At 41.4% G+C, this 22,336-nt stretch overlaps 2 protein-coding genes across 6 annotated transcripts; both read right to left on the reverse strand.

Annotated features, from left to right (window-relative positions):
* Positions 1-588: 588 nt before the first annotated feature.
* tulp3 (TUB like protein 3) lies at positions 589-19,806 on the reverse strand. Of its 5 annotated transcripts, none has more exons than XM_028570411.1 (13): positions 19,715-19,793; positions 15,637-15,731; positions 12,958-12,999; positions 11,012-11,063; positions 7,034-7,196; positions 5,979-6,215; positions 3,305-3,438; positions 2,548-2,739; positions 2,243-2,355; positions 1,688-1,805; positions 1,492-1,590; positions 1,231-1,402; positions 589-1,117 (listed from the first exon to the last, which is right to left on the reverse strand). In XM_028570411.1, exons 2-13 carry the CDS (start codon positions 15,690-15,692, stop codon positions 984-986), a joined length of 1,512 nt encoding a protein of 503 aa, XP_028426212.1. In that variant the 5' UTR covers positions 15,693-15,731; positions 19,715-19,793; the 3' UTR covers positions 589-983. The 5 variants fall into 5 exon arrangements, with proteins under 5 accessions (XP_028426212.1, XP_028426213.1, XP_028426214.1 ...); XM_028570412.1 differs by lacking the exon at positions 19,715-19,793 and adding an exon at positions 17,726-17,951; XM_028570413.1 differs by lacking the exon at positions 15,637-15,731 and having other exon boundaries at positions 19,715-19,806.
* A 721-nt stretch (positions 19,807-20,527) lies between these two features.
* On the reverse strand, positions 20,528-22,313 carry rhno1 (RAD9-HUS1-RAD1 interacting nuclear orphan 1). The gene is made up of 3 exons (XM_028571052.1): positions 22,121-22,313; positions 21,783-21,970; positions 20,528-21,692 (listed from the first exon to the last, which is right to left on the reverse strand). Exons 2-3 carry the CDS (start codon positions 21,945-21,947, stop codon positions 20,952-20,954), a joined length of 906 nt encoding a protein of 301 aa, XP_028426853.1. The 5' UTR covers positions 21,948-21,970; positions 22,121-22,313; the 3' UTR covers positions 20,528-20,951.
* Positions 22,314-22,336: the final 23 nt, after the last annotated feature.

Genomic DNA, 22,336 nt, shown 5'->3' on the forward strand with positions numbered 1-22,336 from the left:
TAGATAAAGACAGAATAGATCAATCAAGAAGGCATTACTTTATATTGTATATACAGTATGTTTATCCTTTCTCTTTAAATGTGCAATTCTGCATTTATGTTTTTTTCACAATAATCCAACTTGTTATGACAAAGAAAAATCACAGTCACAAGATAAAAATTACACGTATTCACAAAAAAACACAAAAACGATAAGACGGGCCTGTTCTGAATGATGCACTTTCCACACAAGAATAAAATGAGGGTTAACAATGATAATAAAAGAACGTCAAAATGAGTTGTAAGTAGATGGCAGACTAAACCATGTAGCCACACTAAAAGATGTAAACAAGATTAAAATTCAGACTTACTTGTCAGAAAAGACTTGCACGGATGAAAAACAGAAAACTTTGCTAAATAACTCTACATTTTGGCCTGAGGGTGGCGCCAAAGGAAAGGCCATGTTGTTAATGTAATTCAAAAGGTATATGCTCTGTAGAGTAACACCTCAGCCAACACTGCCATCCTTAGAGCCAAAAAACACTGAGTGAAATCAAATTTAAAGGCAACAAAAGCAACAGACATAACATCAATAAACATGTCACCGTCCTTCAAACAATGAGTCATTTATTTATCAGTTCTTTTTGCACCCATCTCCAGCACAGATGAGAGTAGTGTGATTTGCTTTGCCTTTTCCCTTTTAGTTTGAATACATTTGTACATATACACTGTACAAAATGGTTAAACTGATATTGAAATAGTCCTGCTAACATGTTACAAAAAAAAAAAAAAAAAAAAAACTTGCACACAGGAACCAGGAGGTTTGTTGGAGCACCAACATATGCCATCAGTGCCCTCCTGCTCTCTTTTTCAGTTTCGTATTTGACTTCTGCGTGAACTGGTTCCTGATGATGTAAGCAGCGTAGCTGTCCGTTTCCAAACAATCCCGTAAAAACGAGATTTGAGGGAGGACAGAAAAGGTGGTGGTGTGGTAAAACTGTTGGTTCATTCACAGGCCAACTTGCTGTCAAAGCTCGACAGGCCAATGGCAAAAGCCTGCAGAGCACACATGGGGTAGTTGTAGTCCAGAGTGAAGATGTCTTCAGCCACTCTGCCAAACTGCATGACGATGTAGTCAGCTAGAGTACGGGGAAACAGTAAAACAACCGTACGTATGTGTTAATCATTACTGTAAGCCCGAACAGTGCAGAAAATATGCGTGGACAAATAGTGAATAGTGGGGCATACTTACGGTCGTTATCGTGAACTATTTGAAAGTTTTTGACTGAAGCCTGAGTGACGCGGCCATGGAAGTTTAGCACATAAGACTGGGTGTCATCGTTCCAAACGGGGGCCTTGTTGTGCAACTCAATCAGGTTGTCCAGTGAGTGATTCTGCCACCTGCTCAGGAGGCTCTCCTGCTCCTGTAATATAATCATACACATGTTCAGGTTGGACCCATTATGTTGATGCCCTTATTCAGAGTAAATGATTCCGGGACCATCAGACTCACATTTTGAGGCCTTACAGGGACTCTTTCAAAGTTCATGTTCATGCCCGGGATGATTACAGTCATCTTACGTGGTCCTTTGAATCCCAGCACGTTGGTCTCCTGCCAAATGGTACAGAGAGTGTGACAGTTTCACTTCAAATGATCAACGAACAGGGAACGCGGCAAACGCTAGTGTGCGTCTTTGTCATTCACTCACGTAGCAGATGGCAGCCACTTCCTGTCGTGTGTTGCTCTCTTCCAGCAGTGTCCCGGGGTTTTTGCAGGGATTGGTGCCGTTGTCATACACTGTGAATTTGGTGCCCATGAGGTTGGACCTGTTAGAATACACACCGGAGTTAAAATGTTTACACCGTTTCACATTCCTTCAACTGCTGGCAGCATTTTTAACAGCTGAGTCATGTAGTGGCAAAGGCATAAACACGGTGTTAGCCATCTTAAAACCAACCAAACTAATAACTAAGCGCTTGTTCCTCCCTCATTACCACCACTGAGGTGCCCTTGAGCAAGGCCCTTAACCCCAACCACTCCAGTGGAGCTGCTCAGTGGCCAGCAGATCAGACTGTGGTTGTACTGGGCAGCTTCCAGGTATGAATGTGGAACTGTGTGAATGTGATCAGGTTGTTCCTGCAAAAGAGAGGTTTCCTCCTTTTTTTAGATGTATATTAGTCAGGTATGCTATCAACAAATGTGACAGTGACAATGTAGTCCTCCCCAGGCACAGGTAGATCCAAGAAAAAGTGTGTTTTTTTACCTCAGTTTACCTATGAAGCTCTCTCCCTCTCGCGACAGATCAGTGGCATCCACTGAAATAAGGTAGTTGGAGGTCTTACTCTTCTTTCTCTTTCTTCCTGCCAGCATAAACACCTGGGAAGAGAGACAGAAAATGTGACTCTGTCTGTACTGTACAAAGATGCTTTACTCCTGAGAGATTCATTCTTTTATCATCTTGTAGTTTATTTGATAACTCTTTAACATCAAGTATTGTATAGTCTAAGTACTTTTAATTATTTTTATTGAGTTTGAAAAATAAGTTCCACTATATGGCTACACACTCACTCGCTTGCCATCCTCTCTCTCCATGTGCATGAAGTAGGTGGGGTAGAGGCCGCGGTCCATGCCCTTCTTGTCCCGGGTGATTCGACATTTAACAGTGACGCCACGTGGAGCCGGACGCAAAACAAACTCCTCTAGATTGGCCACATCAATTAGTGAGCCCTCTGCTGTGGGTGATCCGGGGGGTGCCACCTCCTGGGTACAACACAGTGCATGGGCCTTTTTTACATAGTATTTAGTATTGTGGTTTGGATTATATAGTCTACGTCAGAAGCTTGTTGGTGAGTGCATCAGGGTTTCTACAGGTTTCACCAAGTCAAATTTAAGACATTTTAAGGACCTTTTTAAGACCATTATGAATGAAATGTAAGACCTATATCACAAAATCAAAACAAAAGTCAGATGTTAGAGTCCAGAAACATTGTCTGCAACAATTCCCCGATTTCCTCATTGGCATTATAGGACTGGTGTCTAGATTGGCTGCAATTTAAGTTGCATGTTGGTCTCATTTGTAGTCGTAATGAAGCAAATTATATATATGGAAAGATCTCAGTAAGCAGGGGAAATTGTTTCCTCACAGCTTTGCAAAGTTAAAGATATGTCAAATTTAACTTTAAGTAATTGCTCGGCCAGGAATAACAATTGATGATATTAAACCGATCAGTCCAAATGCCTTTTCTGCCGACGGTCAACCATCGGGTTGGTGTGTCAGGGGCTTAAGACCCAGCGGAAACCCTGGTGCATTTATTTGGCTACTCACTGGAATGTCCTTGCCACTGGCGGCAGAGGAAGGTCTGGTGGTGTCTGCGTTAGGAGACAGAGAACGTGTCCGTTTTTCCTCCACATCGTCCTCATGCTCGCTGGCTTCATCGAAGTTCATGCTGCCAGACAGACCTGGTGAGGGACAAGAGGCAAAGGTGTGAGAGAGCTTTATTGCTACATGAAGGGCCTTCACAATTTCACACAAGACAAAAAAGGCTCTGTGTATATTCCCAACTACAAAAGAATCTCGAAGAATTGTATTTCTTCCCAGGTTTTTTTTCTTCAGTTTTGGTTCAAAATTGTCCCGACCCCAGGATGGATTTCACAGTTGTTTTGGTTAATTTATAGTCTTTGATTTATGAGAACTAATTTCTCAAGAACTGATGCAATACTTAAGCAATGGTTGAGGCAAAAAGAGTGCATTTAAAGAAACAAGGTATTTATTTTACACTACAGAGAGACTTATTTCAACTCTTTATCAGCAAAAGAGGAAAGTGGATAAAGCCTTGTGAATCTCACTGAACCATCTCCAGACTGCTTTCTATCTAGCAGAACAATACTTGAGTTAAGCTCTGCTCAGCACTCACCCTACCCGAAGGTAACATTTGGCTTATGGCCTCAGTACCTTTCACAAACAGTGCACCCCCCCATACCTTGTGAAGAGACAGTTCCGTGCAGTCATGCAGATGCAAAATGGGGCCTGGCTCACTACAGCCAGTCTAGACTGCTTGAGACATCTGTCTCTTCATTGATAATTGAATTTATCAGCCAGGACACAACTCAAATTTGAATGTGCTGTCAGAGGCTGACAGCGGTCCAATGGTATGGAAAGATCTCCGTAAGCAGGGGAAATTGTTTCCTCACAGATTTGCAAAGTTAAAGATATGTCAAATTTAACTTTAAGTAATTGCTCGACCAGGAATAACAATTGATGATATTAACGTGGTTGGTATACAATTACAGAGCATGTTGCGCAAGTGTCCCTAACCACTGCAATCCAATTGTCAGCTTTGAAGTGATTAAATGATAGTAACACTGCCAAAGCCTGCTTCTTCACACACAGAGCATTTGCTACTTGGCACACAGAAGAGCCATTCTGCCACTTCCTTTTTTCCACCTGGACCAACATGCCAGGGGCAAGTTAGAGAGTAGGGGGCTTGGGAGAGCACTGGCCTATGCAGTATTGAACAAGAATAATAATGTGAGAGACAGCACAGCCAAACACAATATTTATACTGGGATATTTGCGAATAGATAACCCCAGGATGTGCAGCTATCCCTGAGAGAAAGCAAGTACCAACATGAAATACAGATTGCAAATATTAGCTTCCCTCTTAACAGTGACTCCAGGGCTCCAATTATAACACCAGACAAAGTTGTGTGAGCCAGTGGCTTATGAAATCAACCATCTGGAAATGTCAAGGAGGACTCATAACTCATAACAACCTAGTAAAGCAGGTCAAGGATATTACATTTTAAAGTAAGTAAAAAATACACATCTTGATTGAATGAGCTGATTAAATATGTACCTCAAACTTTCTATTTCTTCCGTTTCCTCAGGAGTTGGAGTATTATGTGAGAACAGGGAGCCAAATATAACCGCTGTAAATCCTGAAGACATATTCCTATGCTAAACTGGGCTGGGCATTAACAATGAGGACTTGCATTATTGAGAAGGGCAATGACATTTGCTACTGCGGCATCACATCACACTAAAGCCCAGAAAAAAAAAAGCTATAACGAGAGCACCCTTTGGTCATTTGAACCCGGATTCAACGGTGGCTCTGCAATCCCAACATTATGACACTTGTGGAGTTGTTTTAAACTGTATTGCTTTAAATGCAAGATTACATGATTTTAGGATGGAGAAACTTGTTTTTGCTCCACAGAAGCAGATGGATCAGAAAAGTACACCCACTCAGGGCTAGGTTTTAATGCATCTTTCATAAACTTTTAGGAATCCCTGCCAGCTGGCTGGGTAGTGTATGTATGTGTGTGTGTGTGTGTGTGTGTGTGTGTGTGTGTGTGTGTGTGTCAGTATCTATAATCATGCCATAGATGAGCACTGCAGTGTGAACAATGCCCTGGCCTATTATTAAATGACCCATTTCTCACTGCATCACCATCAATCACACCACTGTCTCCCTATTCCATTCTGCAGCAGCAGAGATCTTAGAGTTCTAGGGGATGTCAAAAAGTCTGACTTTGCTTAACAACACCTGCTAATCTGGAGTGATTTAGAACTATTATTACTACTACTACTATGAGTAACTATTAAGACAGAGTGGATTATGGGACTCAACAGAGTCAGTGAGGAAGGCAAAAAAAATAAGTAGACGTGCTCATGAAAGTAAATCGGCTCTTATCTTCTAATAACACAGTTACAAGTCATGAATGGGCTTTGTGGATTTAAAACGTTTTAATAGAAAATCAGTGCCTTACTAACCCTTTATGAAGTAGTAAACAATACATATTTAAGCTATAAACTGTAATTTCCTACCAATTAACATGCTTTGATTGAGAATGAAACTATTGTACTGTTGGTTATGGTTGGAAATCTATATTTCAGAGTTAAACAATTGATGCAAACAATTTTCTGGTTCAGTATTCCTTCAGAATAAAATAAAGTTGATTTCCTCCTGAAAAGCTTATTAAGCTCTGACGGGACTCACCTTGTTTCTGCAGTAGTTCATGGATATCTGTCTTAGGCTCTAGCAGCGTCTCAGTGTCTCCATCTCTCTCAGGCTCCTCAGCGACAGGGGACTGGTGCTGAGACTGAGGCTGTGACTGGAACTGAGACTGAGGCTGTGACTGGAACTGAGACTGGGGCTGAGACTGGCTCGCGGACAGGATTTTCATTCCCAGATGAGGGGCTTCTGAGCCCAAAAAAGCTGCTGGGCCATCGATACCTACAGCAGGGGAGAACAGTCAGTTGTTACCTGAGCTGTTAATGTCCTCATGTTGTAGTAACTACTAGAGATGTTCCGATACCGATACCAGTATTGGTATCGGCTCCGATACTGCCTAAAACGCTGGTATCGGTATCGGGAAGTACTGGAGTTTATGCACCGATCCGATACCACGTAATAAAGCCCTAAAGAAAATCTACATTAAAGTAGTTTATTTATGTTCTTTTTCCGTTATAATTGACTGTCAAACTGGAGAATAAAAAGTTCTACGGCATTCATTGTTTGTGTTTGTTCATGTTTCTGAGCCAGACAGACAACAAAGATAGAATTTATATCACATCCATACAGGGATAGTAGTATACAGCTGTTAAAACATAATAAAATATATGACACACTGGTATCGGATCGGTACTCGGTATCGGCCGATACGCAAGTTCAGGTATCGGAATCGGTATCAGGAAGCAAAAAAGTGGTATCGGGCCATCTCTAGTAACTACATACAACTGTTTGTCTATCTGAGCAACTCAGATAACAGTTTTTTTCCTCAAGTGTACAATGCCGTAATACTGATTATCTTAAATGTATTTTATGCATTAATGCAGTGGCACATTATAAAGCTGCCTTTCAAACACATATAAAACAGAATGTAGCACATCAATGCCTACTTTTTTATGCACAGAGGAAATTGTGTGAAAATGGCAGTCTATGTGGTTTTACATGACCTAACAAAAAATATCCCTCATGTGTTGTACATAAATGACGCAACATTTAAAAAAATATATAAATAAAAAAAAACAGGTATCAGGTTTTTTCCTCACCATCCATGATGACATCGTTGGTGATAGTTACTAGAGACTCTACCAGAGGGGCCTGCTCCTCACCACGCCGCGTCCTGGAACGCCGGGGCCGAGTCTCGGTGTTGGGCTGGACCATCAGAGGCTCCTGGCGCTTCCTCCGCTGCTTCTGCTCCAGCAGTGCCCTCTGTGGACCAAACAAGGGGGAAAGAAATGGCGTGGAACCTCATTCTACGTACAAATGGGAACGTGTGTTTCAACGCACATGACCAAAAAATCACTCCATTTATAGATGCCTAAGGCTTCTTATAAATGTTGCAAGAGGCTGAGAACACTTAGCCAAGGTGGATAACATCAACTCTATGAGCTGAGGTTAATTACATTAGTATGCATGGGGAGATCCAGTAGGATAACATTAAATATGAAAACCCTGTAAAAGACGCAGGTGACTGCACAGCTGGATTATTCTCATAGAACAGTTGAGGCTAATGGGTATTTGATTATTATTTGTAGAGGTATCTTGCAATAAACTGTTGGACGTAAAAAATGGCTCTAAGAATTCTGTCTCACTGTTTCTTCTCCTCTGTCCCCTTTGAATACATTAGTTCTGTAATACACAGCTGTACGATAAGTCTGGGAGCTAAACAATCTGGACTTATCATTTCAAAAGACTCTGCTTTAACGACGACCGGGATAAGCATGCTTGCTTTAAATAAAGGCGACAAATGAAAAAACATAAAGCATGATTATCATAATGAACGTCATTACTGTTAGTGTAATAAATGGATGTGGAGATAGAGCCAAGTTTCAAGATGCATAACAATGATGTTGGGGGGCTGGGGGGGCACAGAAGACTGCCAACGGTGAAGGTATCTGTAAAGACGAATATGGGCTGAAGCTGAGCTTCATATTTTTCTTTTTCCTGGTAGTTTCGAATTAAACCATTCATTTAAACATTATATTTTAGAGATTAAGTAAGTGTTTCTAGATTCAGTTGGCGTGATCTGACTGCCTTTTGTCAAGATGCTGACTACTGAATGAAGTGAAACCGCATCAGAAACAACTTCTTAAGATTTCCACAGCCTACACTCTGGACTAATTCTTCATATAATCAAAGTCTGACCAGTCTGTGTTGCCTTCCCGTCTAGTTGCTATTTTAAGCCAATCTATTGTAATATTGACATTCTTTTGTAAAGACTCAGTACTTGGCATTTTGAGACCAGGATGTGACTTCATTCAGACTCCAGCAGTCTTTCCTGTATCAGCCAAAACATGAGATAAAGTAGACCAACAAACAAATCTGATTTCAGGAGACATACTATGTATTAATTTGTGTCTTTTCAAAGAATATGATGACTGAAGTTAAAAAAATAGTCAGTGTGAGATTACTGGGTGTCTGAATCTTTCCTATCTTACTGAAAAACAGCCAGATAGGAAGACACAGCCACACAGCTCATGTCATTTATACTTATCCTCAGACAAATGAAAAGAAAATATATCAGAAAAAGCAATATTACAAGTTACCAACCCGTTCCATTGAGTCCTGAAGTTTGAGCCAAAGTTGACAGGTTTCTTTATAGAAAAAACATCACAATTCACATTGGTCTTGAAGTCAGGTGGAAGTACGTTCTCCCCCAAAGAGCAGCACTCCAGGTGGGAATGACTCTGTCCCCCTTACCCTCATCCCTCTGCGACCGACAAACCAACAGCCTGCTCTGCACTATGTGTTCCTGAAAAAGGTCTGGCTCTCTGAGTGTACGCACGGTCACCGTTGCTAACTCTGAATCAGTCGTCATTAGTGCTCCAGTGGGAGGTAGCGAGAGAGAGAGAGAGAGAGAGAGAGAGAGAGAGAGAGAGAGAGAGAGAGAGAGAGAGGGGGGGGAGTGCTCAAAGTGAGATATGGTCACAGTGCTCCTGGTATTATTGCCTGAATGGTTTTCATTTTACTATTTGAAATGGGGTGGGAAACACTGAATTGAGTCAAAACAGTAAAAAGATGGACTTAACTTTTATTGTTTTATCAATTTATCAATAGATTTTCCATAACCTGCATGTGATCCCCCTCTGGGTATAGGAGGATGTGTTTGTCCTCATGATTTACGTAAGAACATAAGACTCAAGTGAGACTGTTTGGACTCAGCTTCATTCGGCTTCATTCGGTCGGGCCGGTGTTCGCCGCAGGGTTTTGCAGCGGTGTGGGAGTGTCACTAAACGGCCCATTTATGTGACGCCTTGTTGTGTTCTTTAACCCCCCAAAGTCACACAAGTAGACTTTATATTTCACAGTTATGGTTTTCCATCAGATTGTGAATAGTATATACCTACAACGTTCCGCTTCCGGGATTGCTCGGGAAAATCCGCCGGATGTCCGTCTTTTCGGCCGGATGTCCGTTACCGTCCGGTTTCCGGAATTTTAAACTCCGGTGGATTTATGAGGAATGAAGCTGCCTTCAAATGCGGTCGGAAATGTTGAAATCTATAAACAATCTAATCTCGCACTGCCAGACCTTCCTCCACAGCGCTGGGGAGGAGGGTCTGGCTAGTCCACACAGCATTCTGGGATAGGAGAAAAACGTGCTCTGGTTTATTGGCATTTCTTTAAACCAATCACAATCGTCTTAGGCGGCGCTAAGCGCTGGACGGAGCCACGGTGCCGCTGCAAAATAGCCTCGGGAAGGAACTTGTTTTGGTGGAACTTGTGTACGTTCAAAGGTTGTTTTAGTCGTGCAACAGAAAACTCAGATTGGACAGATAGTCTAGCTAGCTGTCTGGATTTACCCTGCAGAGATCTGAGGAGCAGTTAACTATAGTTCACGGATAAAAAGAGAAAGAAAAGAGATGGAGGGACTGTGCCTTGTGCTGGAGCTTGTTGCAGAAAACAGTCACTTGTTACAGAAACTTGTGGGCAGTTAAGTGCTTGTGTTTTGTTTTTTACCCTTATAGTTTTTTTTTTTACTTTCTTGTGGCAGCAATAGAGGCAGTGATGTTTCCTGTTTACTGTACAGGACTCTCACACCGCCTCGAAACGCACTGACAAGTCGGAATGGCGGTTACATGATTGGCCATCACAGGGTTACATTGGGTTGTGTTTCTACCAAGTTGACTCTGTCTCAACATTTTGCTACAGGCTGCTGCAGGTTTTTTCGGCCCCCAACGCTGCTGAAGACTTATGTTTTTACCTGACCACCTGATAACTGCCTGAGTTTATGTGAACGCAGCCTGACAGAGCAACGTGGGACCATGGGACACACACACACACACACACACACACACACACACACACACACACACACACACACACACAAAAAGCCAGACGCCCTGCACTAAAGCCATCCCTCTCTTTGAACTCACCAATCTAGCCCTCCTGTTCGTTTCTGCCTATTGTGTGAGATAGTGGAGTACGGCTTCCAGCTTAAATCAAAGCTCTACACAGCGACTCTTCAGCAAGGTTTGGGGATAAAGCGTCTTACAGAGGCTTGGGGTGGAAAGGATGAAAAGAGAGCAAAGTGCGACAGAAGAAGGGCTATGTCAGGTAAATGGGTGGATAAAAGGAAACAATTCAGCCTCAGGAGTAAGTAAGCATTAAAATTCCAAGGGACTGAACAGGTGAAAAACAGCAGATTTCCAAAACAAACAGCATTAATCACTAAATTGCACACCACTGCAGTGATGTTGAAGCTGCTCCTGCCAACAACAGGCACGCCAGCAGGCACCAGAGTGGCAGAACAAAGGGCCATCTCAGTTCTTATTTTACCGGTTTCATGTTAAATCTTGGCAGGTGATTACAAATACCACAGGTTAGCTCTCAAAAACATCATCTATGTGTGAATTAAAATGGTTAATCCGCATAATGAACTACACCAGATGTTCTTTGAAAGTACAAACAGACAAAGGAGTACACAGACATTACAGTCTTAGAAACATTATGAGAGAAAAACAACAAAGGTGTGAATTGTCAAAAAGCATGTGTTGTTCTTTTATGGATGAAATGTGGCATCCTACCTGTTTTTCCAGCTTCTGTTGCATAAGACTGGCACTGTCATCTTCGATGCCACTACAAAGGAAAAAGAAGAAACCTTTCTTATAAAGAGTTAGAGACATCACACTCATTGATCTCTAAAAGCGTCTATGCTAAGTTTGAGTTTCCTTATCAAACCAGTAGAGGTCACCACTGCTGTTGCACAGATACAAGGCAATAAAGACTTTGTATCGTGTATGGTCTTGTATGAAATAAAGCAAGTAAGCATTAATAGGGTTTAGGGTAGTGGTCGTTTTAAAAGTGGCAATAAAACCAAACAATGACAAATCTACAGGCCAAAAAGTGACCTTCTTGTTGGCGAAAGATGGCATGACTCATTCTCCGAAAATGACATGGGGGGGGAAAAAAGAAAGCAAGTTTGTGAGAGAAAGGGAACAAAGAAAAAGGACAAAGCTCCAGCTGAGAGAATGCCTTAAAGTCTAAATCTCCTGGGCATTTACCCTGGACACCTATCTGAAGGGACCGGGCCCATGTTGCTTAGCTACCATGTGAAGAGAGAAGGGCAACAGCATGAGTCTTTGCTGTCAGAGTCAGAGACCTACAGTAGAAAAGTCACCCTCATAGGCTAATGTAATGTGTAAGTCATTAACTCCATTTCTTTCATTTTTTCCTGTTGTGTAAATCTATAAATAGCACATGCTCTGCTGGGCTGAAATGAGTTTCTTTTAGAGAAAAGGATTAAGGGTATAGGATGAGAAGTCTTCAAATCTATCTCTCCATCAGGTAAGCTCATCAGATATCTGACTCACTCATCCCCCCCCTATTTCCATCTCCCTCAGTCCCTCTCACATCCTTTCCACGGCTCTAGTGTGTAGGAACCTCAAGCCCTACGCTGGCTGACATCACAGCTCATCTCTGAAGGACAGTCACTAAATTTCAAAACGTGACTCCGGCAACCCATTTCTGCCAACAAGAACATGGTTTAATAAGCCTGTTCTACTTTTCCTAAGCCCACATAGGTACAATTAGCATCATCATCTGTAGCCCAACAGCCAGCACGGGCTAGAGTCATCTCACACCGCGTCATGTCACTTTTGAATCCCTCTCCAAGTATCCCTCAGTGTTGACATTGGTACAAAGATGGGTCCCCTGGGAGGCCATTATGGCACCTGAGAACCGGTGGTGGTAAGAAGGAGAAGGGATAGAGAGCGGGATATGATAGTAGTTTTTAATTAGACATACAGGACTGTCATTTAGGATGGTAAGAAGAGATGGGTGAAAGTTGTGCAGGTGAACAGCGAGACCTAGGAGAAGTCACTACGGCCTTTCACATGGGCCGTGTAGGCCTGAGACCTGTGGATTAGGATGCTTTGACCAAAGGACTACCACATGTCCAATAATTAGACCAAGGCATAAATAACTCTGATTAAAATATTGACTTTTGCCATTGGGCTGTGCCATTAATAACACTGTTTCTATGCTACAAAGCACAGTCTAATTAATAGCTGAAGACACATCCTCTAGATTATGTTACAACATCAGAGTTTCCCTGATGCACCTCAAACACAATATTTCTGTTGTAATGGTACTGCGCGGTACATCCCTGAGGCAATCTGTGTCGGAATAATGTGATTAAACATTTTTATGGTAGCTGCAAAATAGTAGAGCCTGTTTTCCCCAGAGAAAGACATGCCACTTGGTAGCAGCAGATGACGCACATTAAGTTTGTTCGTAGCCTAGAGAGCAATCATAACTGATGAAAGAGTCTCAGCAGTGGAACATATTTGACATGCTGTAAAGCAGAGTGGATTGCCATGTGTCCAAAACTGTTGGGGAAAAGTCAGACAAATATGGTGTTTACGGATAAAATGCCCTTTAAAAGTGCACCAAAATTCCTGTTAACCTGGCTATTCAAGTCACCGACTGTGAGAAGAAAGTGTGTGTGTCGGGCAAGTGTATTGCTGTCTACCTTGCTGTTGAGTTAGAGGAGAAGCTGGCAGAGCTCGAAGGTCTTCATGGAAATTAGCAATTTGGCACCATTGCAGCCCGTTGCACAGGACATGTGGGAAATTAGAGAATGAAACATGTTCAGCAACAAGATCAAAACAAGAATGAGACATGAATAATACTCTATATACTGATTCATGTGTAGCTTGAATGAAACTAGAGAGCTGTCTACTAACAGATGTTATGCTTTAGTAGAACAGTAATTATCTAATGAAGTCAAACAAGCTGACAGTTAGGACAGAGGACAGCTGAAGAACAGGTGCAATGTAAAATAAAAGACCAACATCCTTCAGAGTATTATCATAAATACTTCAATCTGTTAGTGGTGAGAGAATGTCCACTACCACAAATATTCTTAGAAAAACACACACACACACACACACACACACACACACACACACACACACACACACTCACACTTCCAGAGTGCCTCATCACAGATGTGAGTGATCAATGTTTCATTAGTCCGTCACAGCTTGGGTGACAAGAGAAGGACAAGCTTCTGTTGTTCCCTCCTTGTTTGTCAGACGTAGGTAACCATGGAGATTGCAGCTCCTTCAACAGCCCACCTCCACCAGCATTGATTAAAAACCTGCAGCCAGTTGTTGGGCTTCACTGTAATTGGAGGTCTTAGCACTGCGCTGTAAAGAATAACTGGCAGAAGGAGGGCTTGGCGAGGGCGTGTAATTCCTGTTGAGCTGCACATTCAAATCTAAATGTTCATTCAGAGAACATTTGGTCGGAGGCATTTATCTGGCAAATATCAAATGTGATTTGAATGCTATAAATGTTGGAATGGTAACGGTCTATCACACCGCTGTTGATTCAGGGTGCAAAAGAGGACAAGTTGACCAGTGACTTCTTTTTCAGATGAAAATATAAAAGCTATTAAGAAATTGCATGACATAAACCACAGGGATCTTATTATCGGAACACAGTCCATTATAGCTGTTGTTCATTTCAATTATACGGCTTCCACTTTGCCACTTCGAAAAGGAATCTGAAAGTTGAATGAGCATAACATAATGTCTGCCACAGGCAATTCAGCTTCCAACTAGGAGAGGATACAGAATAAAAGGACTGATGAGATGAAATGCTTCATTCCCTGTTTACTTATGTAAAAATGATCAACCGCAACCTACTAGAACTACATCCACTGTTTGTTTACACCTGAGCAAGCACAAAACAGTGACATTTATCCTTCCGCTTAAAACGTCTTTGATTATAATGTGGATGCCAGATTCAGCTGGTGAGCACAAATTTGGGTATAGGTCTAAACCTATCAACTGCTACAACAATAAACAGGGCACAGCTACTGCACATGGCTGTTGTTTGACAATAAAAAATAAAAAAATCCCATAACTCCATGCATGTAATTTTTACATTTCTGTTTGTGTACTGATTATTCAAACAAGATACACTCTGTTGGTTTGGGAGCTTCAATGATGAATTTTGAACTTTGGGCATTGCCAGGCTTGCTGTTATTCCCCTGCTTCCAGTCTTTATTCTGAGTTAGACTAACCATGTTTTGACTTCAGCTCCGTACTTAACATGCTGCCTAATATCAACCTTCTCATTATCATCTCAACTATTCCTTTAAAACGTTTGGCCTCTAATATGAAACAGCTGCAGGAGATGTGGAGCAAGCAACTGATGCTATTCTCTTTCTCCCATCTCAGCTTAGACTATTATATTATAATAATATATTGTTTAATGCATTAGTTTTATATACAAGGGGAAACCCGTAAAGGGATACTTTGGCTTCCCTCCGTGATGCCAGTGCACAGAGCTCGGACCAATCGAGGTCTGCTGAATCGCGGCAGACCTCTGCTCAGCTGGGAGCTCTGTGCGCTGCGGCCACAGAGGGAAGCCACACACCGTTCATCTGCACACACTGCCCACACTGCCATGACACAGAGCTGGATTTAAATCAGCAAAAATATCTCTTTTAAGTAGTGTGCTAAGCAAATGCAATGAACAAAGTTTAGATGAACCCTTAACAGACTGGATCACTAATAAAGGCAAAAATTTGTTATATAGGCAATACTGCCATTACCGGTAAATTAGAATCTAAAGATCTTTGAGCCTTGGCAAACAAAATGCTAACAGTCACAGTCATTTCAGCTGTTTCAGTAATCAGTTGGATGGATAGTCTAAGCACATCCTTAGTTACATGAGTGTTCCAATCAAGCAGCCAACAGCATATAAAAATAAATAAATAAAAAAAACAGCTTGGACACACACGCAAATCACCAACTCTGGTTACAGCACAGTCACAGCCTGATGCTCTGAATAAGTAACGACATGGTGGCAGAAACATGAGCAAGAGGAACATCTTTGACTGCAGGTCAGCCATTCAGCCGGCCAGAGGGATGGAGCAGCGACTGGAAGAAACATTATAGTAGCGCTGACCTCTTGTCCTGGCACAGGCCGCTTTGCAATTCTCAATCCTCAAAAGTCAATACAGCTCTGAGAACTAAAGCAAAAATGTGGTTGTCAATGTGTGTGTGTGTTAATGCAGGAGCCAGCTGTCCTACTGGGACAAATAAACCGTAAGTCTTTGGGAGCACACAAGGAAGGCTATTTTCAAACAACCACTTCTATGATGCCAAGAATAAATGTATGTGTGCAGTGCAGCTACCTGTATGACCAGCGACTGTAGACAGGCTGAGATCCCCCATTCTTTATAGTGTCCATGGATGCGGCTGCAAGAATGCTAGTCCAGGGCTCTGCTATCTACAGTTTCACAAAAATGTATATTCACACTGGAGCTCAGAGTTATTGTGCAGTCCTGCCTTACAGTACACCCTGCAGGTTCCAAGATCTCTGCTATTATGTCACTGACAAAGAGTAGCTATGTCCCACCCAGGGGAATGACAGCTAGCAGCCCTGAGGCAGACTGAGGTCGGGAGGCTTGGAGCTGTTACCATGACTTCACACTTTGGGCAACCCACAAGGATTCAACTAGGGATGGGTATGAAAGTGACAGGCCTAAATGCTAGTGCTGAAAAGCCATTTTTAGCAAAGTTACGTAAACAGTCCTGATACCTTGAGTGCAAATGTAAGCTGTCTGAGCCTGTTTATATTTGATATAAAATCACAGTTTTTTTTTAATCAGTTAGATTACTTGCTATCACCTAAGTTCCCTTATTTTACTGCCCGACTACTTTCCATTAAATTTCTGAAAGACTCAGCAGTCAATGGCAGCTCATTTCCTCTGACTCATAAGGGGACACTGCATATAGCAGACCACAGATGCACATTCTGTCTGGCATCTCTGTTATACGCAATAGTGGGAATTTATTCATCTTTAAATAGCTCAAATCTCTTCAAAAAGGTAATGGCCTACAACGTTGCTGGATTACTCTATGTTCAACTGTCAGCATATGAGTAAAACATTCCAGTCTGTGTTCCTCGTAATAAGCACATGCTCTTTTAAGGTACCTCAAAAAAACGAAACCTATAGATGCCCATTCTAAAAACAGACATGGTGTGGAGACCTTAATCTAGTTGCTAGGAAACCAGAGCTTTACAGTCGGTCCAGTTTTTCTGTGCCTATTCACAAGAGCGAGAGAAAGAAAGCACAGAGAAAATAAAGAGTATGTTTGTGTATGTTTGTCCTGAGAGACAGCGGTAAAATGGCATATAAGTCGGGGGAATGATTCACCAGAGGGAGTAATTATTGAGCTCAAAACAAATGATGGAAATAAGTTATGAGATTTGATAATTATACCATTTCCCTTGGGGACCCACTTCACTCAAGACTCTCCTACAATGGTCCTTTTATTTGTTAGTTATCTTTGGAGAAGTATCAGCTACTGTCCAGTTTGTGTTTGGAAATTTGAATCTTCTCATGGTAAAAGAAGCCACTTGGCACTGATCATAACATCATGCAGAAACACAGGTGTATTGTGAACATGCAGCAGAAACTATAGCAGTGAAATGTATGCAGTGCTGTAGCATTCAACAAGGACAAAGTGAGTCGATTACAAATACCAGGGATTTTTTTTTTTCAGTTTTTCAGACAGTGATTGAGCAACAGAGTGGATTGTTCTGGCCAGCTGGGCCATATGTGTTTGGAATCAACTGGACAACCACAGTAAATCGCAACTCAACCACAAGCCATGCTTGTAGTTACACAGGTCAACCACCACCCTGGTGGAGAAATCTTTTTAATTGACTGATTTATAATGATGGTGTTACCATGGTCAACTAAGATGAGTACTGAATTCATTCCCATACATCTATTCCTCTTTGGGGCTAGACACATAAGACATATTGCACTTGGGTCAGCTTCATTTTCCAACCTTGCTGACAATTCCTTTAAACTACTGATGCAAAAAGCAACAAGAGTTAGTTGCTTGACAACTCCTGTGGCAGGCGGGAAGCTTATTTGTGATCTTTCAGACCTTGTTCAACTCTGTAAAGAATGTATACTTCATAGGAAAATCTAGGCATGGGCGCTTTTGTAAATGGGATACTGATGGTACTCAGTGATGTTATATGTAACTGCTACGTAACTGTACCCAGAATCATAGCAAAGAAAAGATTCCACTAGGATTAGTATCAAATAGCCTTGACAGACCTAGCTTTAGTTGTCAGCAATAACAACCTAAAAAATTGTTAGCTTCTATTACCTTTCAGCTGATGGCTCTAGGCTGACACTGGAGTACTGATGTCCCATTTTCTATTTAGGCTATGTGTGGCCTTACCACTGGCTTACCACTAACCTTGGCAATGATGATTGATGACTACAGTGCAACAAGGGAACAGAAAACTGCTTCAGTGGCCCACACTTTCAACCCTACACTCATGTTATCAGTCCTTTGAACATTCCATTTATGATGCTGTTAGGAAAACTGTCGCTCCTCACACGTATCAGCTCTGCAAGCAGGCTCCAGTATTTGTAGCTGCTTCACTCTGAGGTCCTTGTGGTTTGAAAAAAATCTAATTAATACATTTGTGAGAGATTAATAAAAAAAAAAGGCAACAAGAAGCAGAGAAAATGCCCCTTATTCAACTGTTTTTGAAGGTTCATTATTACAAATGCAGAGTCAGCCATCTGTGAACTTTATAACACAAACTGTCTGGGATGAAGCAGTGTGCATCACAGCATGTGTGCAGATAAGGAATGAGTCAATTGCCGTGTCTCACATTACTACAGTTACAAAGCCAAGAGTTTTCCTTGTGTAAAAGCGCAGTGTTTGTTAGACATCTGGGGGGAAACGTAAACAGGGTGGCAGCTAGCCATTTTCTAACTCTGAACCAACTGACACTGACTGTGGAAGCCACATATGTGTTTGTAGTACAGTAGGCAATTAAAAAACGTTTCAACATCACTGTAAAATAAACATGATTTTACATGATTGTATCTGTCTCAAATTAAATTAAAAAATCAGACTGGGACTGTAACAGGAAAGGGTGGGAGCTACTTTGATTTGTATCTCCCTGCTAAATAAGCGCAGACTTCTGCTGCTCCAGTGCTTGAAATTGTTTATAGTAGCTTTCACACACACACACACACACACACACACACACACACTAGATTCCTTTTCCCAACAACTGTTTGCATGGCCAGCAGAGGGGACATCAAAAGAAGTGTAGGAAGTGCTATGGTGCATTATGCTAAGGGTAAATCCTTTGTGTTGAGTCTGACTGCTGCATGTTTACATTCAATCCCTCCTGTTGCTTTCAAATGAAGAATAAAATCCATGTTTTGCATGTACTGACTACTACTTACTTAATTGTTAGTGTTAGCTTGATATAGCTTTAGTAGCTCATTTGTGTGGTGAGAACTTATACTACAATACAGGAATAGACCCAGAGGCTACAGAAAGGCATGCTCAAACATGCAAAAAAAAAATCTAATGCCTCTCGCGTCTCTGTATTCAAATCAAAATCTAGTCAGATCTTCGTGGCTGAGTGCCTTTCACCATCTGTGAAGTATATAACTTAAAACATCGTAAATGAACAGAGCCCTGCATTCCTAGCAGTCCACATTCCAAAACTCGACGCAGTCCTACATATTCAGGGAGATGGAGTGTCATACATTGTGTCGTCGGAAATACCGCAAGAAATTGCTCGTCATGAAATAAACAAAGAATGCCTGGTTATTACGTAACTAAACATACATGAAACTCTTTTTTTCTACATTAGATAAGATGAGTTTGCTCATTGTTACTGAAGTCAATTGCTTTCTAAATGTGTTTCATTCGAACAGGCTATACGTTGTTTATAAGCGAGCAAACCTTAACCATTAAAGCGCGTTTGTCATTACTGTAAAGTTAGCGATAATGTAGCTGAATGATTAACAATTCCTTTCCTTTCCCATTGTCCAGCTAGCGTTATAACGTTTGTGAAGCGATTTTTGTGCTGTAACACTGCGACCGTTAGCTCGTTCACTAAGCTCGACATTAATGAGTAACATATATCGTCAAAATTGGAAGAAAAAAATTATACATGGTAACTGTCATCTGCGTTTATCTGCCAACTGTGTAATGTTATAGCTGGCTTGTTACCATCATAAGCTAACGTTAGCTGCCTCAGCCCCCAGCATTTAGCTACAGTATGCAATGGTGCCTTTATAAAAGTTGTGGGCGACAGTCAAGTTTTTTCGGGTAAAATAAAAAGGTAACGACAGCGGTTAGCTTCTCATTCCACAGTTAGCCAAACAAAACAAATACCTACACAACGTACAAGCGATGTATGTTTTATTTTACCTTATGCTGTAGTAACTCATGTTTATCCACGGTTGCTAAGGAAGATCCTCGTGCAGCAGTACTTTTTGTGGACGCGGTTGAAGAGAACTCTGTTACACTCGGTCCTTAGTTACCGAGCACACTAAGAACGGGCGTTCCTATTGGTCTGCCGATTACTTACGTAGATTTTGATTGGTGGACATTCTAGAGGAGGGTGGAGAGTTGTCTCCTGTAAGAGACCTGTGGATTATTCTCCTTTTACCTTGAAATATGTTATAACTTCAATTCAAAGGTTGCCTCACAGGCATGAAAAGATAAATATAAAATGGATGGGTCAAGGATTTGCTGCAGTGACCAGTATCTATGACGAGTGGTTCAAGAAACTCATTTTTCAAGACATATATTCTGCATGGTACAACTACTGATGTCTCTCTGAAATGGCCACAACATATTTCATTTCTGAAAGAAACAAAATCTTACCCCAGAATACTCTATTTAGCAGTGTATACTGTTTTTGTTTTTACTTTTGACTTATACATTTATTGCATATATTTTATGCAACACATTTGAAAGAGAAAAGGTAGGTTTTAAGTTACACAGCACTGCCCACAATCACCAACAGCAGTGTTCAAGTCATCTTTCAGCAGCGCTCTTGGTTTTATTACACCAGTGACTCAAGATTTCATGTCATTGACAAAAATATTTAGTGTTTGCTCGATACTGGGCATGTGATAAATCAGTTACAGTCCCTGTGGACATTGGACATGACCTTTTTTTTTCTCCATATATCTGCCGTTAAAATGTTGAAGCAGAATAACAAACAATAGGCTTGTGTTGTGAGAGGTCAGGGTTATATTTGAATATAATAACTGCCTTTTATTTGCAACATAATGTATAACAGTACAGTATAAATGGGATCGACCTAAATAAATTCTCATTTACTAAAAGCTTACTATTTAAATATTGCTGTAATTATTGCTATTTGGATTCGTCCATTATTTGATTATTACATTAATAACTTTTTTGTGCTGTGCGGAGGGGGTGAGTGAGAGCTATTTCATAACATCCTTGGCTTATCATTATGATGTTCAATCAAAGTAAACAGTCAGTGAATTGATATGTGATCATCACTTTAAAATGCAGCAGCTCCATTCAATGGATAAAAATAGTTCATAGAAAGCATTCTGGTCTGTTTGAAGAATCAATGTCTCTTTTCTGTTGACACAATTGCCTAACGTGTTCTTGCCAAATCTCTACATCAGCTGTGAATTAACGCATCTGAATCAGAGAGATAGCCCCTCTGTTTTAACATCAACATCAAACCCCTCCTCCTCCTCCATGTCACCTTCACCCCATAATCCCTCTCTGGTGTGTCAGCCACTAAAATGTCAGGTGGATGATTACATGGTGGTGTACATGGCTGAGCCTGTAGCAAGTGTAGAGAGGTGGAGGTGGGGCAATTATTCCCTTCCTGAATTACTTTTGGAGTGTCCACATCAGGTGGCAGATTGACACTGCTGACCTCAGTGGTGCTGTACCCAATGGAAGCAGGTGTTGAAACACCATCTGCTGGAATTCTGCATTTCTCTGTCACTTGAATAGATGGAGTTTCAGTCCGGTCCAAACATCTGCTGGAGGATGCAGCACCATCGGAAAATCTCTCCACATTCCTTTTTCTGATTGAGGTCGGCTGTCTCTTTGGTGTGTCTGAGTACTGTGCACCTGAAACTGTCCTTTTGATTTGGTGTGATCCCTGTGGTTCATTTCCCACGTCACACACAGCAGTAGACTCTGTAGATGTATTTGTGCGTGTATTCTTTGGTTGATGAGATTGGTCTCTTGACCTTGTCTGAAACAATAATGCAGGGAATTTGCACACACTTCTTTTCCTGGACAGCTGACTGCAACTGTCAAGGATGCTTGTGGCAGAATGACATTTTCTCCTCCCTCGTCTCACTGGAGGTGCAGCTGCAACTGAACGGTCAAACTGGGGTCTCACCTAAAAGAGTACAGTAAACAGACAGCTTGAAAAAAACTGGAGTCACTTAGCATAATCATTATTCTGTGAAATAACTGCACAACAATTTACCCAAGAAGTAAGAGCTGAGCTGTTCTGTGCTTGTGTCTCTGTGAAAAACTCTTTGGGATTGAGTGCTGCTCGGACTTCAGGCACATTTTGGAGTCTGGCTCCACACAAAGGCTGCTCCAGGAACAGCAGGGTAGGCTTCTCTGTTTTTATAGCTTTACGGGGCATTAAAAGAAATCATTCCTGAATACCTGTTGGAATGAAAACATCACTATATCAATGTAATTGTCTGATTTAAATAGCATACTGTGCCAGATGCAGATTAATGTTTACGGTTCAGATGTTAAAAGCCAGCTGTAGACATTGAACATTCGTAGCTACAAGCACGACGTTGTACTTACCTAAATGTGATACTTCGCGCAAGACATAGCCAGTATTGCAAACAATTAATACATGTATAAAACGTTAGTTATTTCACTGTCGTTGTCCACTATGAACTTCTTTTTTTTGCGTCATCTTGTTACTCATCATTATTTCCCGGTTTCCTCCACCATCGTCTCTGATTGGGTGCCATCGTGGTCTTTTGTCTAGCAACTATTGGTGCACTTTTATACCAC

Source organism: Perca flavescens, chromosome 23 (assembly GCF_004354835.1).
Source record: "Perca flavescens isolate YP-PL-M2 chromosome 23, PFLA_1.0, whole genome shotgun sequence".
NCBI lineage: Eukaryota > Metazoa > Chordata > Actinopteri > Perciformes > Percidae > Perca > Perca flavescens.